The following is a 13,805-nucleotide window of genomic DNA, read 5'->3' on the forward strand; positions in this document are numbered from 1 at the left end:
CTGGTGTTAGTGGGTTGATTGGTAGTTTCCTTATGTTTTTCTCCAAAAGTTGACTTAACAGCAAGGTTTTTATAATGTGGTCCACACTGAGAGGGGATTGGGATTCAGAGAGCTAATCTTCATCGTCCAGAAGATAACCTATAGTCTTCTTGGCTGAAAAACAAATCCAGTTGCTTTTGTTCCCATGAAAAAGCCTCATTATCAATAATGCTACTTTTGATTCTAGATTGAGGTTGTGTAAGATTGCTTAGCCTGCTCAAACTACTCTGGTTTTGTGTGTGTTGTATGTTGAAGGAACCAAAAGCATTCGTTGGTTTGGCATCTCTTGGGTGGGAATGGCATTGCAAGGTGTCTTACTGCTGTGTGCAGGAGGGCATTTAGCTGGCTGAAGCAGTTCATCTTACGGTCTCAGCAGCTTTGTTCTTGCAACAAGTGTCATCAGAGTTTCCCTGGTCTGAAGTAGGAGGTGCATCGGACCTATACCCCATTCAGCAATCCTAGAACAGGATTGCAGGATATCCTGGGTTGGAAGGGACCCAGAAGGATTATGGAATCCAACTGCTGGCCCTTCACAGGATGATCCCAAGAATCACACCATGCGCCTGAGAGCATTGTCCAAGTGCTCCTTGAGCTCTGTCAGCCTTGGTGCTGTGACCACTGCCCTGGGGAGCCTGTTCCAGTGCCCAGCCACCCTCTGGGTGAGGAATCTTTTTCTGATATCTAACCTAAACCTCCCCTGACACACTTCATGCTGTTTCATCCTCCTCTAGGAAAGGTTGGTCCCTTTTTTATAGCATTGGTTTGGCTTCTACTGGGACTTCTCCTGAAGCTCTACGCCACCTCAGTGGCCACAGGAGGCAGTGGCTGGCACAGATCCCTGCAGCTCTCATGCAAACTGTGCTGCTGTCAGAAAGTGCAAGAGGTTTTGTTCATTTTAAATAATGAATAATTTGTGATCTTGCTCCTTTTGTTATCCTGGTGATGAAGCAGATGTCTGTAATGAGGCAGGTCTCTGTGCTGGCAAACCCCAGCCCCAGTCAGACATTGACCTGTCTGTGTTGGGGGAAGGTCTAAATACTCCTCATGGCTTAGGAGGACTCCCAGTTGATGCTGTTGCTCATTAAACTTATTTGAGCTTTGACATGTAACTGGCTGCAGAGGCTGGGTTGCATTTTATTGCTGGTGCTGTTGGAGCCCATGTGATGAGAGATGGCAGCACATCGACCTGAGAGCAAAGAGGGAAGTTTAGGTTGCAGCAGGATTTGCTGCCTATGGCCTTGCCTGGCTGTATTGCAAGGGAGGGATATTAAAGAGAAGGAAATGTGCTTGGTTGGCCTTTCTGGGGACACATGTAAGGAGATGCTGCCTATGCAGCACGGTTAGCAGGGGGATGGGAGGCAGCTGGCACAGGGTGGGTGTTCGAGCCATCAACAAATATTGTGATGGGCAGGAAGTTACTTTTTATTTTTGGCAGGATCCCTTGAATGCCTCCTGCCTGTGAGTGAGGAAGGAGTTTACTGACCTTTTCATAAGCATCTAAGTGCTGAGGGTGAGACTCATATAGGTGCTTCTCAGGGCTTCCTCTGTGAGTGTTGAGTCTCACTGGGGGAGGGTATAAAGTCACCAGCTTTGAACCTAATTTAAACACTGAGTTGCTTCAGCTGCTCAGTTGGCGACTGTGCATCTGTGTGTGGGAGAACCATCCCGGGCAGGGCTCCTCTTACCTCCTGCCTGCAGCTCCAGAGGCTTGAGCCTTGCAGGGTCAGCTGCTGTTGGGTACATTCAGTATCAGTGATGAGTTGCACCCTAGTGTATCAGCAGTGCCTGAGCCTGGATAGTTGGTTCCTTATCCTGTTGGTAGATCTAATCCTAGGTGCCAATACTGACACAGGAAGAGCTGTATCTGTGACATTTTTTGAGCTTTAGTAAGCAGCATCCATGCTCTGAATGCAGAGAGAGCTAAGACCTGGCCCAGGAGCCAGCCCAGCCATCAACCATTAATTAGAGACCAGCTGCTCGATCCTCCCTAGCTAACAGGTTTGGGGGTGTCTGCCATGGAGTTCTCCTCCTCCTGTCTGATTTAAGTCTCTGCTGAAATCAATAGCTCAGTAATTAACCCCGCACTGGGGTTGTCTTGTCTGATGGGAGGTAAGTGGCTTATGAGGCGGCTGTTCAGTTCCCTGTGACAGCTCTGCAGACCTGGGGACATCCATCAGAACTGCTTGCTTTTTGGGCTTCCAGTGCCTTGGGGTGAAGCAAATACAAAAGTAAAGCTTGGAAAGCCTGTGAGGGCAGGATGCAGCCAGGGTGACTCGGGCTGCTGTTCTGGCAGAAATCTCTGTGCAACACAACACTATACACAAAAATACATGATTTGAGAAGTCCCTCTCCACTGGGAGCTTTTAGGGGAAAAGGGAAGTGGCTGGGGCAGGGATTTGCCTCTTGTTTGTGTTGCAGAAGGTAAAGAAGAGTTAAAAAAAGTCCTTCTGGCACAGCTCTCAGCTCACTGTTTCCTACCTGATGCCAAGGACGAGATGTTTGTCTCCCAGCAGACGTCACTGACAAGTGGAAGCCGCCACGTGTGCAGGAGCCTGAGCCAAGAGGAAATCTCCCAGCCGTTCTGACTGGGCTGGGCTGATCTGGGCAGGGAAGAGGCTGCAGGACCCACTGGCTGCTGCACTCCCTGCCTGGGTCACAGTGGTGTCCCTCTACAAAAACCCAGGGCTGTTTTAGTAGACGGCTTGAGGTGGTGTGAAACCTGCATGTCCTTCTGGATGCTCTTGCATCTAGGGCACGTTCTGTCCAGGCCACCTCTGCTCAGATACCTGAAGGAGGTGATGGCAATGAGGTGGTTGATTGCTCCACCTCTAGCCATGTTGTCTTCTTGTTCCTTGTGCTCTTACTTTGCTTGTTGTCTCATGTTCTGTCACCTGGTGACGTGCGCTTTGGGCCTTCCTGAGTGGTGTTTGGATGGCAGAGTAGGGCTCTGCTCCAACATCCCTAAACATATGGAAAATAAGGATAATAGCATGATGGGCCCTGGCCCACAGAGGTTCCCACACCTCTCCTTCACTCAGTTGCCAACCCCCCGAGGGGTGGCTGCTTGAGAGGTGGAGAAATTGGTCCAGGTTCTCATGTCTAGTGACGCAGAGCAGGCGGAAAGAAGAGGGGAAGGCAGCTGGGGCTACTGGAAGGAGACCGAGAAACTTTGTGGGGAGAGGGAGCACAGCTGTGATGCCAGAGAAAGAAAGGTGTGGAAAGAGGACAAGGCAGACAGCCCTTGCAGGTAGCAAGGAAGGAAGCATCTTTGCAATGCCTTTTCCACCCTTGACAAGTGTGGGTGGTTAATGTGCCTGGTGGGGACTGCTCTCTTTGTGACTTTCTTTCCTTAAGTAATTCTTCCATGCAGTCTGAAAGCCCAAGTGGTCTTGAAATACCAGCTCTTTCCCTGGTGCAGGTTTAAAAGTGCACCCACAATTTTAACGTGGCACTCTACTCCCCTTAATCAGGCTGCAGGTTTCCTGCGTTGTGCACTAGATGTCCTTGGGAGATGCTTTGGCATGAGTAACACCATATCTGGAGCAGTTATGAGCCCTTTGGAAGAGACTGGCACTGAGGAAATGATGCAGATCAGCCCAGGCAAAGTGAAGAGCTGGACAAGGGTGTTTGCAGTAAATGGATGCATTCCTGTGTTGCTTCCAGTGAAGGGGTAGCTCGTGGAAGTCTTTTTAATTCTGACAGTAAAAGGTCCAGGCAGACTCCAGCAAGGTGCTGAAAGTGTTACCTACTGCCTAGTCCAACCACATGTTAGATGATTGGTCTGATGGTTGGATTTTTGGAGTTTCAGGGATGTCTGTGTTTGATGGAGGTGGATGTAGGAAGGGAATGCTGAAGGACTGGCAATAGCGTGGCCTTGAAAATGCAGAGGAACAGAAGGGGTTGTAGCAACTCAAAGAGGAAAGCAGCATTCCTCCAGCATTGCCATTGATGTGGGACTCAGGGGATGAGCCAGAAGCAGATGGGGACTGCCCAGGTGCCCATCAGCCCTTCTTGGCACCCACACTGTCCTGTTGCTTCCTATTGCTGCATAAAAACAAGCCATAAATAGCTGAGGGTGGAAGGGGAAGGAACTGCATATAAGGTGAATGAGCTGGTCGTAAACCTGAGTAATCTCTTTTTCACATGTGCCCGGTGATGAACGAGTGTTTGTTCAGGCCAGGGAAGTGACACCTCCCCTGCCTGGGGGACAGCAGCCAGGAGCTGGTTGCTCTGCCATGGTGCCAGCCAGGGCTTAACCTCCGAGGCCTGTGGGAGCATCTTGTCCTGGGCATCAGCCTGCCCTCACCAAGCCAGAGCAATCCATAATGCCTTGGCAGCCCCTCCTGCTGCAGAAAGAGATTTACTGTCCGGTGCTGACTTGCGTTAATTACTGCCACTTCTTAGGCGTCTTTATCTGTCTTCCTTTACCCATAGGGATGTTGTCAGTTTGGATAGCTAATCTGGAATTAAGCTGATGATCCATAAAGTAGGGCCACACTTTGGTCAATAATTCACTGCTGTCACCAGCTTCTTTGTGCTATCAGGAGAGTGACCAGGAAAACTGATTTACTGGCAGCTGAGAGCATCTCCTCTGCAGCCTGTGAAGACAGTAAAGTGGGTCCTGCTGTGCTGATAGACCCCAAATGATACCTGGTAGGGACTTTTCCTGTTCCAGGAGATGGTGTTTTGAGTGCTAGAATTAAAGACTAAAACATTTTTATGGCTAAGGAGCCCCAGTATAAACTCAGAGCTGTGGTTCACAACTTTTGGCACTCATTGCCATGGGTTGGTGCTGAGCCCCAGAGCAGTAATGACCCAAGAGCAGTGTGTGGGGTTGGAATCCCAGGGCCATCCGTTGCCCAGAGCAGACAGGAGGTGCTACCTGGGGCTTGGTCTGCTGAGTTCAGCTCCAGCAGCACAAAATCTGTGATGTCTCCAAGGAGGCAGCACGGGGAAATGCAGAATTGTCTTTTAGAGCAGCTAATAAAACAGCCAATGTGTCCAACTCATAATTTTTCCAAGCACTGAAAATTACTTTTGCAGCTCCAAAGCCTGCTTCCACTTTATTAACATTTGATTAGTGATCATGCTTTGTTCTGCTGAGCTTGAAATAGGAGTTCAATTAGGAACAGGTTTCTTCTCTGCCATGTCTGGGCTGCCAAGGTGCATCCAACTGGAATGGCCATAAGGAAACCACAGTTGATGTGTTCTCCTGCCAAAACAGGCTCTTCTGTCCATGGGCTAACATTGTGTACAGAAGAGCAGTGATGCCTGCCTGTGAGCACAGGCACATGTGTTTGTTCTTGCAAGACAGAAGTACAGATCCTGCTATTTACGGATACGTTTAAAGTTTTAAATACCCTTATTTTTAAATGGTATTTGATGCTCTCTGCCAGGGAACATTGAGTTTTTTTGTAATATGTGTTGCATTTCATTGCCACCCAAGAGGGGGAAAGCTCTCTGGACCTTGGAAAGAAGCAATCAAAAAGTTGATGCTGTTGATGTTGCATTGGGCTTATGTTGGTGCATATGCTTCTGTGCCACCAAGGCCCCTGTCCATAGAATGGATAAACCAAACAGAGCTGCGAAATAGGAATGTAGTGTGGAGGGCACCAAGAAATCTCATGAGGGTTGGTTCAATAATAAAGAAAGTATTTGCTAATAAAAGATAATTTTTTCCATGCTATTTCCAGGGCTAATAAGCAGAGGAAGTGGAGAGAATCGATTCTACTGGTGCATGCTTGTGTATGATCAGGCCACCAAATTCAAAACACATGAGTTTTCAAAAAGTCCACAACTTGAGCCTTATAAAATGGGTTCCTTTCCCCGATTCTTGCCTGTGATCAGATAATGACCTTCGTAAGCAAAACAACCCCAGCTGTATTTCATAATGGGAATATACTTCTGTAGATTGTAATGAGCTGTTAACAGGGAACAGTATCGTGTGAAAATCTCCACGTTTCCCATGATGCTGCCCTGATTTAAAAGCCACACATAAATTATTTGGTATTTCAGATTTCAAGGTCAGGATTGGCCGTAAGATCTAGCTTTTCTCCCCCAAACCCCATGTTTTCAGCAGGCTGGAATTTAAAATAGAAAAACCTGACCTGTTGGGAACCTTGGGAGTTGTGTGGAAGTACCATGGGATCTGTGTTCCGTACCTGTAAGTGTGTGGCTGAATTGTGGGACCAGAGTGGGTGGCTGGAGTGATGAAAGGGGAAATAACACCTTTGCTCCTCCAAAACTCTCCCTTACGAGGCTTCTGTAGGAAGGCATCCCAGATCTTGCAGGCAGCCATGAGTTGGTGGGTTTGGTTGAGTTTTGGAAGGTTTCTAGCAGAGCCAGAAGCTGGTTTTCACTGCTGGGTTCAATTCCCAGGGTTCCTTTCATGGTACCAAGCAGCACATGGATAACACAGCTGGGGATCCAGAGTCATTTCTGCACTGAGGCACTTTTTCTGCTGTATGTGAATACTTGATTATTAAGCATATATTACAATCTGAATATTATTTTAGCTGCAAGTTCAGTCTCCGTCCTCTCCAGCTTTTTAGGTTTGATCATATTCCAGAGGCTTACGAAAAACATGCGAAGAATTTCAGCAAAACTCTATGGAACAGTTTTTGTTAAATTCTTTCAGTCATGCAAGCTAAATTAAATGACAGCTCTGTCCACCAAAAGATTACAAATATCAATCAGGCTTCTCCCCTAAACTCATGAAGGAATTAAATGTTTTTCTAAAAGTCTTCTATTTCCCCATAATAATCTCTTTGGATGTTCTCTTTACTTTACATATTTTTGAAGTGTGTTGAAAGGGATGATTTTTGCCCTAAAGGAGCACAGTGCTTGTAACTTGCTGACAGTATTTAATCTGAATTTTTGGGCACAATTTTGGGTATTGCTCAAATTGATATTTGCAATACCAGAGGCTTAGTTTCTGAACAGAGAAAACAGCTATTAAACTGCAGTCCAAGAAGCACGATGCTGAGTTCTTCCCGAGATGGGAGATTAATGATGAAAAGTATGTTGCAGCTCCCACTGTTTGTGTTAAAATTGGAAAAACAAGACCAGGTGTCTCAGTGGGCTGATGAGATGGTGAGCTCTTGAGTAAAGCAGTTGTAAAGAATGAGGAGTTAAAAAGATTTCAACATACGGTGGCCCGTCCAAGTCCAGCTGAGTCATTACCCTGTGTTGCTGCATCTGTTTTTGTCTGGTCACTGTACAGTTATGAGTAATTGTGTAAATCACGCAGGGATGCCCTGGGGAGCTTTCCTTGCAGGAAGGCTCAGTGCACCGTTCCCGTCTGCCTTGTTTTTTGAGCTGTGGGGAGACCACAAGACAAGCAACAAAGATGAGTATGGAGACCAGATGTGACTACCCAGTGTCCCTTGGAGTTCCTCGTGCCAATGCCCTGGCACTGCCTGCCCTACCCATCCAGAGGGTCATGGTTTAAAAGGGATGAGACTGGAAATAAAACTGAGGGACATCTTATCCATTAGGACTTTTAGTCAGGAGCAAAGGAAGTTTCTTGCTGTGGTGGTTGTGCAGATGGAAGATGAACGCCCTGCAGACCCCTCAGAGGTGCGTGCACCCAGACTCCCACAACGAGAGCTCGAGTTTACATCGCATACATTACCCTGTATTTTTGCCATTGTGGTTTAGCAAAGAGTAGATGTGACAGTAAACTCTTACAGCTGGGTGAATTGTGATTAAGTTAAAACTATCTCACTGTTACATACTACTTTAGTGATCCCCAGACTGTGTATTTTCCTGCCTTTTACCATGGACTTTAAACCACAGGACATGAATAAACCCTAATGTTAGGGTACCGTCAGCTCTGCTTGCTATTTAAGGATGGGGAATCTATGTTCGGCCCACCAAATATAATTTCATAAAACGTGCAGACCATCAGGGAGGTTGTGAAATGGTTGATGAGTGGGACTATGGCTGCTGCTCCAGACGAAGCTGAGACATTCAACAGCATTCCTGGGTCTGGATGCACCAACGGAACAAAATGGGATTCTCACCCCATGCCTGGTCTCCTGCTAACTGTTACAGTAGTTTTGTGTCATAGGCTTTGTTTCTCCCAGAGCCAGCTGTGAAATTTGACTAATTGAACCTCCCTGTGGTTGTCAACAGTTGGGGAGTACATGGCTGAGGATGGAGCTTTTCTCCTGGAAAAGGAAAGAGCAGCGTGGCACGGGGATGTCACGTTCACTCGATCCAAAGTCGGGGCCTGTGTAACGTTTCTCAGAAAGTTCCTCTTTTATTGAGCCTACGAAGGCAGAGAAATTAAGCTGCTAATTTATGGCATGCCAAGGAAAAAAAGTAGTTACACAAAAAATGCGCAGTTATTTTAATGTTTGAAAAGACACAATTGAAAAATCCTGATTTTCCCCTGCCCCCTGCTGAGCTTATTAAATCTGAAAATATCCCAAAGCTTAATTCTCTCCGCCAGAAAGTTCCTGTGCTTTTTTGGGTAAGTCATGAAAGTTGTGCCGCTGGGCTGCGCAGTGGGGTCCCGTCTGGCTTGCTCTGTGCCTTGGGTGTGGAGGAACAAGCATCCTGCAGAGGAGTGAGCATCCTGCTGCTGAGTGGCTGTGGTCCCTTCCACCAGGATGGGCGTGGGGTTTTAGTGATGGGCTTGGTTTTTTAGCAATGGATTTGAATTGGTGTGTGTGGTAATTAGCTGCTGTGTGTGGGAGACCCTCATTCCACCTTGAGCTGAGGTACTCTGTGCTGAGGGCTGCTGCTACGTGGGGCTTCCTTTGGAGAAGTCCAAGTGATGGTGTAAAGGCTCGAGTGCTGGGCACGTTTGCTTCCTGTGTGAGGCCTTTCTCCTGCTACCCCCAGCACTGCACTTGCCCTTTTGTTTGTTTGTTATTTTTTCATGATTACACCAGATTCTGGAGAGGCCTGTTAATGTCTAAACAAAACAAAATTCCTGAAAAGTGAACTTAAACAGCCTGAGTCAAAGGCTGATGAAGGACATGGAAACACATCCCTGTGATCTCTGGGCAATGAGCTGTGTTTTGCTGCCTACCATGGATGTAGGACTGACCCAGCATGGTTCTCACACTGGGCAGACTTTGGCACATGCCAAGGAGAGGTTTTGCTGCATTGCTTGATGCAGCTGGGGAACCCAAAGGGGGTCTCACATGGAGCCATTTGTTTTTCATTAAGTTATGCTCCTATAATATAAACACTAAGGTATGTGGACAGTGCTGTGGACAGGGCGAGCCAGATGCCAAAAGCATTCCTCCAAGGCTGTATAAACTTCAGCAGATAAATATTTTAGAAACTGTTTTCTAAGGCTAGCTTAATAGTTTAAAAATATAACCTAGATTCCAGATATTAAAAAATGCCTTGCAAAGCATGCATATTGCTGCAAGAGATGGAACTAACTGAACCCCTGAAGTATACGGAAAGCTCCCGTTTTGCAATATCTTCTCTGTTACTTATCCTTTTCATTATTATTTTTTTTTAGCGCTGAGATTAAATTCAAGAAGGCTTTTAACAGCAGAGTGGCAGTGATAGAAATTTTCAGCATATATTAACTGGCTGACTCACACTTTTTCAAAGGGGATCTGGGTTTATGATGAAATAGCTGGCTGCTTTCAGCAACAGCAAAATCAGAAAAGTCAGCGGGAAGAGGAAGCCGATAGCTTAAAATGTGTCTAATCCCTCCATGTGCCATGATGGGAGTGTGGGGAGCTCCCACCCATGTTTGGAAAGTAGACCTGACCCCGTGCTCAGGGGAGGCATTCAAGTCCCTGTCTCAGGGATGTGCAACCTCTCACCCTTACTTAGGACTCAGCTTTAAAACATCATTAAAAAGATGCTTTTGATTGTGTTGCTTGGCTGTCCCAAAAACTTTGATTAGCACCCTCTGTGCTTCAAGAGTGAGGAGTGAGATTTTTTAGGTTATGGTTATGGGGTGCCATAAAGACCCAGAAGATCTGCCATTTCCCTCCATGTGTGTTACTTTTCATATGGGAGATACTCGCTGAAAGCAGTTAGAATCCCTGGAACAGAGGCTCCTCTTGCTACTGTTTTTTGCCCTTCCTGGCCTAATTTTGGACTGTGTTTTATAGTGACCCCAGAGCTCTGGTGACACTGGGGTCTCTCAGGCCTGGTTGATGCACTCTAGCTCATGCAGTGCTCATGGGGCAGAAGCTGAATTGCGTAAAATGACTCAGTGTGGACTTTCCTCCTCCTTTTGTTTCTTTCCTTGAGGTTCTGTGTGCACCTTTGTCCGTGAATGAACCTGAGCTCATCAGTGCTTTGGCACAAGGAGTGCACTGGGGTCTTGTCCCGCTGTCCTGGCTCTGCTGAGCCCTGTCCCCTCTTGTCACCCCATCCTGCCATGAGCAAAGGGTGGAGCAGCAGGAAGGGTGGAGGGAAGCAGGTGAATGACTGTGGCACCTCATGTCTTTCAGCTGCTCAGAGGGATGGCTTTGCCCCGCCAAAAAGCTCCAGGCAGAACCCTGGAGGAGGAGGAGGAGAGTGGAGACTGCGACGACGAAGATGACTGCGGCCGAGGCTCTGGAGACGGAGAGCTGCGAGTGAGGAACCAGCTCCGGTTCTTAGCAGGTGATGGGGATGGTGGTACCACAGCAGCTGCCCCTCTGTGCCTTGTAGGTTTTGGTGATGGTGTGGGGAGCTGCTCCCTGGGGTCTGCTCAAGTCTGCTTGCTGCAGACACCCCCAGTGCCCTCCACAGCCGTGGCTCAGAGGCTGATGATGCCCAGCATTGTTCCAGCTCACCTCAGTGGCAGCCGAGGCAGCAACTGGAGAAGAAATGCTGCTGCTTTTCCAGGTTGGTTTTGCAGGGGTGTGTTGTGGGCAACCCATTGGAGAGGATTTGAGGCAAGTTGCAAACCTGGTGTAGGTCCCAGCCTCAGCCTCTTCTCTCCATGCTGCTGCCTGCAGTCATGAGCTCTTGAGTTGAGCCTTTCAGCTTTCTGGAGGGCATCAGAAAGTTGGGAGGGCTTGCTTGACTGCAGCAAATGATGGGTGTTTCTGATCTAGGGTTTAGAAAACTGTGGTAATTTTTTGCAAATAACTCAGGCTCATTTTGGAGAAGTGATTTAGGTGCTCAGGAGCCTGAAACTGCATTGCTTGCCAATATGAGTCATGTCTTTGGTTGCTTTGAAAATGGCCCTGAGGCACTCCTGGTGCTTTGAGGCTACGTTATTAATGAGTAGTCCCTGGTCACACATCAGGAGGAGGAAGGAAAGGACCAGTTGAGACTTGGGCAGTCACACATGCTGTTGGCTTGTGCCTTCACCTCAACCCACTAACCACTGTCATCCTGCTCCTGGCTCTGTGGAGCTCAGCAGCATCATCTGATTTGGTTGTGTGAGCAAAACCAGGCTGATGGAGGCTGTGTCCAAGGTGGATGATTGTGCTGGACATGGGTCTGCAGGCTGGAGGCTTGGCCCAATTAATGCTGGTTTCAGTGCTATGTGGGGCACTTTGAGAGACCAGACAACTGAACCTGGATAAAATCAGCTTTACAGCTTTGAAGTTTAAGAGGCAAATTTGGGCTCCTAAACGAAGCACAGATGTTTATAAATTCCCTTCCATTGGTCTGGGATAATTAAAATATCCTTAATGAAGTGAGAGCTGAAATATTAAATGCCAGTCTTATATCAAAGATTATTGACACATTATGTAAAGTGCATAAAATACATATATTCAAATATTGACTAAGGGAAATAAAGAACTTTTTAAGTCCTACAGTCCAAGTCTGAAAGAGAAACACAGAATTCAGAGAAGGATAAAATATACTTTATTTTGTCCAAGAACTAAATATCAAAGTGTGGGTTAAAGAAATACAGGTGATTCACAGTGTCCTGTGTCGAGAGCAGAGATACGTGTTTCATTTTCCGTGATCTTTGTGTCACACCTTGATGCTATTTTTTAATGTGTTTCTAATTTCCTCTTAAAACCTTCCCCATAATATCATCAGTGATCTCTGAAGCCGGATATATAATCCTTTCTGCCTTTTTCTGCCTCTCTAGGCTAGTTTAATCACTGTATTGATCTCCCTGACAACTTGCCCGTCTGGCAACTTAGACCCCTCTTGTCACTGTGGTGTGTGAACATGTAGTAGGAAAAGAGGACTTGTCCTCCCTTCTTCCCTGTGCTGCTCTGCTGGAGGGTGTTTGTTGCTGCCTTTGCTACAGAATGGGTAAATATTAACTTTTGGGTAGCAGTGTCTTTGGGGCATGGTGTTCCTGGCAGGTTAAGTCTTTCAGGTTGCTGAGAGTGTGAGGTTTATCCAGCACAGCTTGAAGGCACTGACTGAGCTCAGAGGGCATGAGCTGTACCATCAGGGAGACCGTGCCATAATCCTCCTTTTTGTGTTTTGCTTTAGAGCAGAAAGGTGAAGCTGATCTGACAGCGACAGAATCCTATTTGGTTGGTATTGGATATAAACTGTGACTCTGTTCAAGTTTTATGTTGGAAACCAGCCCAGGAAAAGTTGCTGATGGTGTGGAAATACTCACTTTCAACATTTTTGAGAATGATATTTCTTTTTACTTTGAAAGGATATTTTTCAATTAAATTTTTTTTCCCATCATATCACATGTACATAGCAAGAAATAAAAGGGACCAAAAACCATTCTGCATTCCCCCCCTGTCCACAATTTCTAAATTTTAGGGTAGCAGGCCGATTTGAAATTATGCCAGGCTTTAAATCTGGAAATAGTTTGCAAAATGAACTTTTACATTTAATGTGGCTCTATCTCTCTCCTTCCCAAGGTGGTTACCCTGTAATAGAGGCAGAAAGGACTGGGAGTGGCTGTGGTTGTGTTCCTGAGTCCCTGGTTTTATCCCATGCTGGATGCTCTGCAGTGTTAAGGCAGGAGCATGGCTGGCTGGCTGGGGGAGTCTGTGTCAGCACAGTGGTCAAACCCAAACCCCCTCTCTGGGCATGTTTGAGTGCCTCTGCTGACCCTCGGAGGTTTGCTGTCAGGGAATGCAGTTTGGGGTTTTGCTTTCCTTTTCTTAGATGCCTTGTTCATCTTAGGAGGAAATTTCCTTGGCCCCATGAGGGCAGTGGAGACCTCCTGCCTTCCAAAGGGTTTCCCGAGCCTTGCAGATGGACTTGGTGATGCCCTGGGGAGGACGAGAGGCGAATGCCTTGGGCTGGCACGGAGTTTGACTGTCTGTTGAGTCAAAACATTAGCAAAGCTTGCCACCTCTGAGGTCTTTGCATCTCTTGGATGCAGTGGGAATTTCTCCTGCTCCCCAGTGTGGGTGCCGCTGGTCCTGCCAGCTAACTGCAAACATCTGGTGAGTCCTGGCCTCACTGAGATGTCCCCTCAGAAGGTCTTGAAAATAAGGAGATGAAAAAAAGAGCAAAAGGAGAAAAAAGAGTCAGTCTCAAATACAGACTAGTTTTGATTTATCGCCTGTTGTATAAAATGTAACCTTTGTTTCCTATTTATAATGAGCCTGTAATAACTGGACAGTCAACTTAAACTTTAATGATTTAAACATACTTGTAAACTGTCAAGTCAAAAGTTTGTGAGTGACTATAAACATATGTTGGTGAGCCCTATATGCTAATAAATTCATTATTATGTTGCCCCAGAGGGAAACACGGAGATGGCAGGCTTTTTTTTTATGATAGGTTTTTTATTGTTTGTCACATCTGCAACACATTAAGGGTTTTGAAGGCAGATGATGTTTACAATAAGGGGGAGGACTGAAAACCTCCCAGCTCAGAGAAGAGTGCATCCTGTTTGTCAATGGAGT

General features: G+C 46.7%; 1 protein-coding gene across 3 annotated transcripts in view; it reads left to right on the forward strand.

Moving 5' to 3' along the window:
• The window catches only part of GPC3 (glypican 3), a 145,206-nt gene that overhangs the window by 107,753 nt on the left and 23,648 nt on the right, over positions 1 to 13,805 (forward strand). For all 3 annotated transcript variants that reach the window (XM_050310780.1, XM_050310781.1, XM_050310783.1), the window contains exon 7: positions 10,476 to 10,629. In XM_050310780.1, coding sequence (XP_050166737.1) covers positions 10,476 to 10,629 — 154 coding nt within the window. The remainder of the gene's footprint in view (positions 1 to 10,475; positions 10,630 to 13,805) is intronic.

This window comes from Myiozetetes cayanensis, unplaced genomic scaffold, assembly GCF_022539395.1.
Source record: "Myiozetetes cayanensis isolate MyiCay16 unplaced genomic scaffold, myiCay2020 scf15, whole genome shotgun sequence".
NCBI classification, from domain to species: Eukaryota; Metazoa; Chordata; class Aves; order Passeriformes; family Tyrannidae; genus Myiozetetes; species Myiozetetes cayanensis.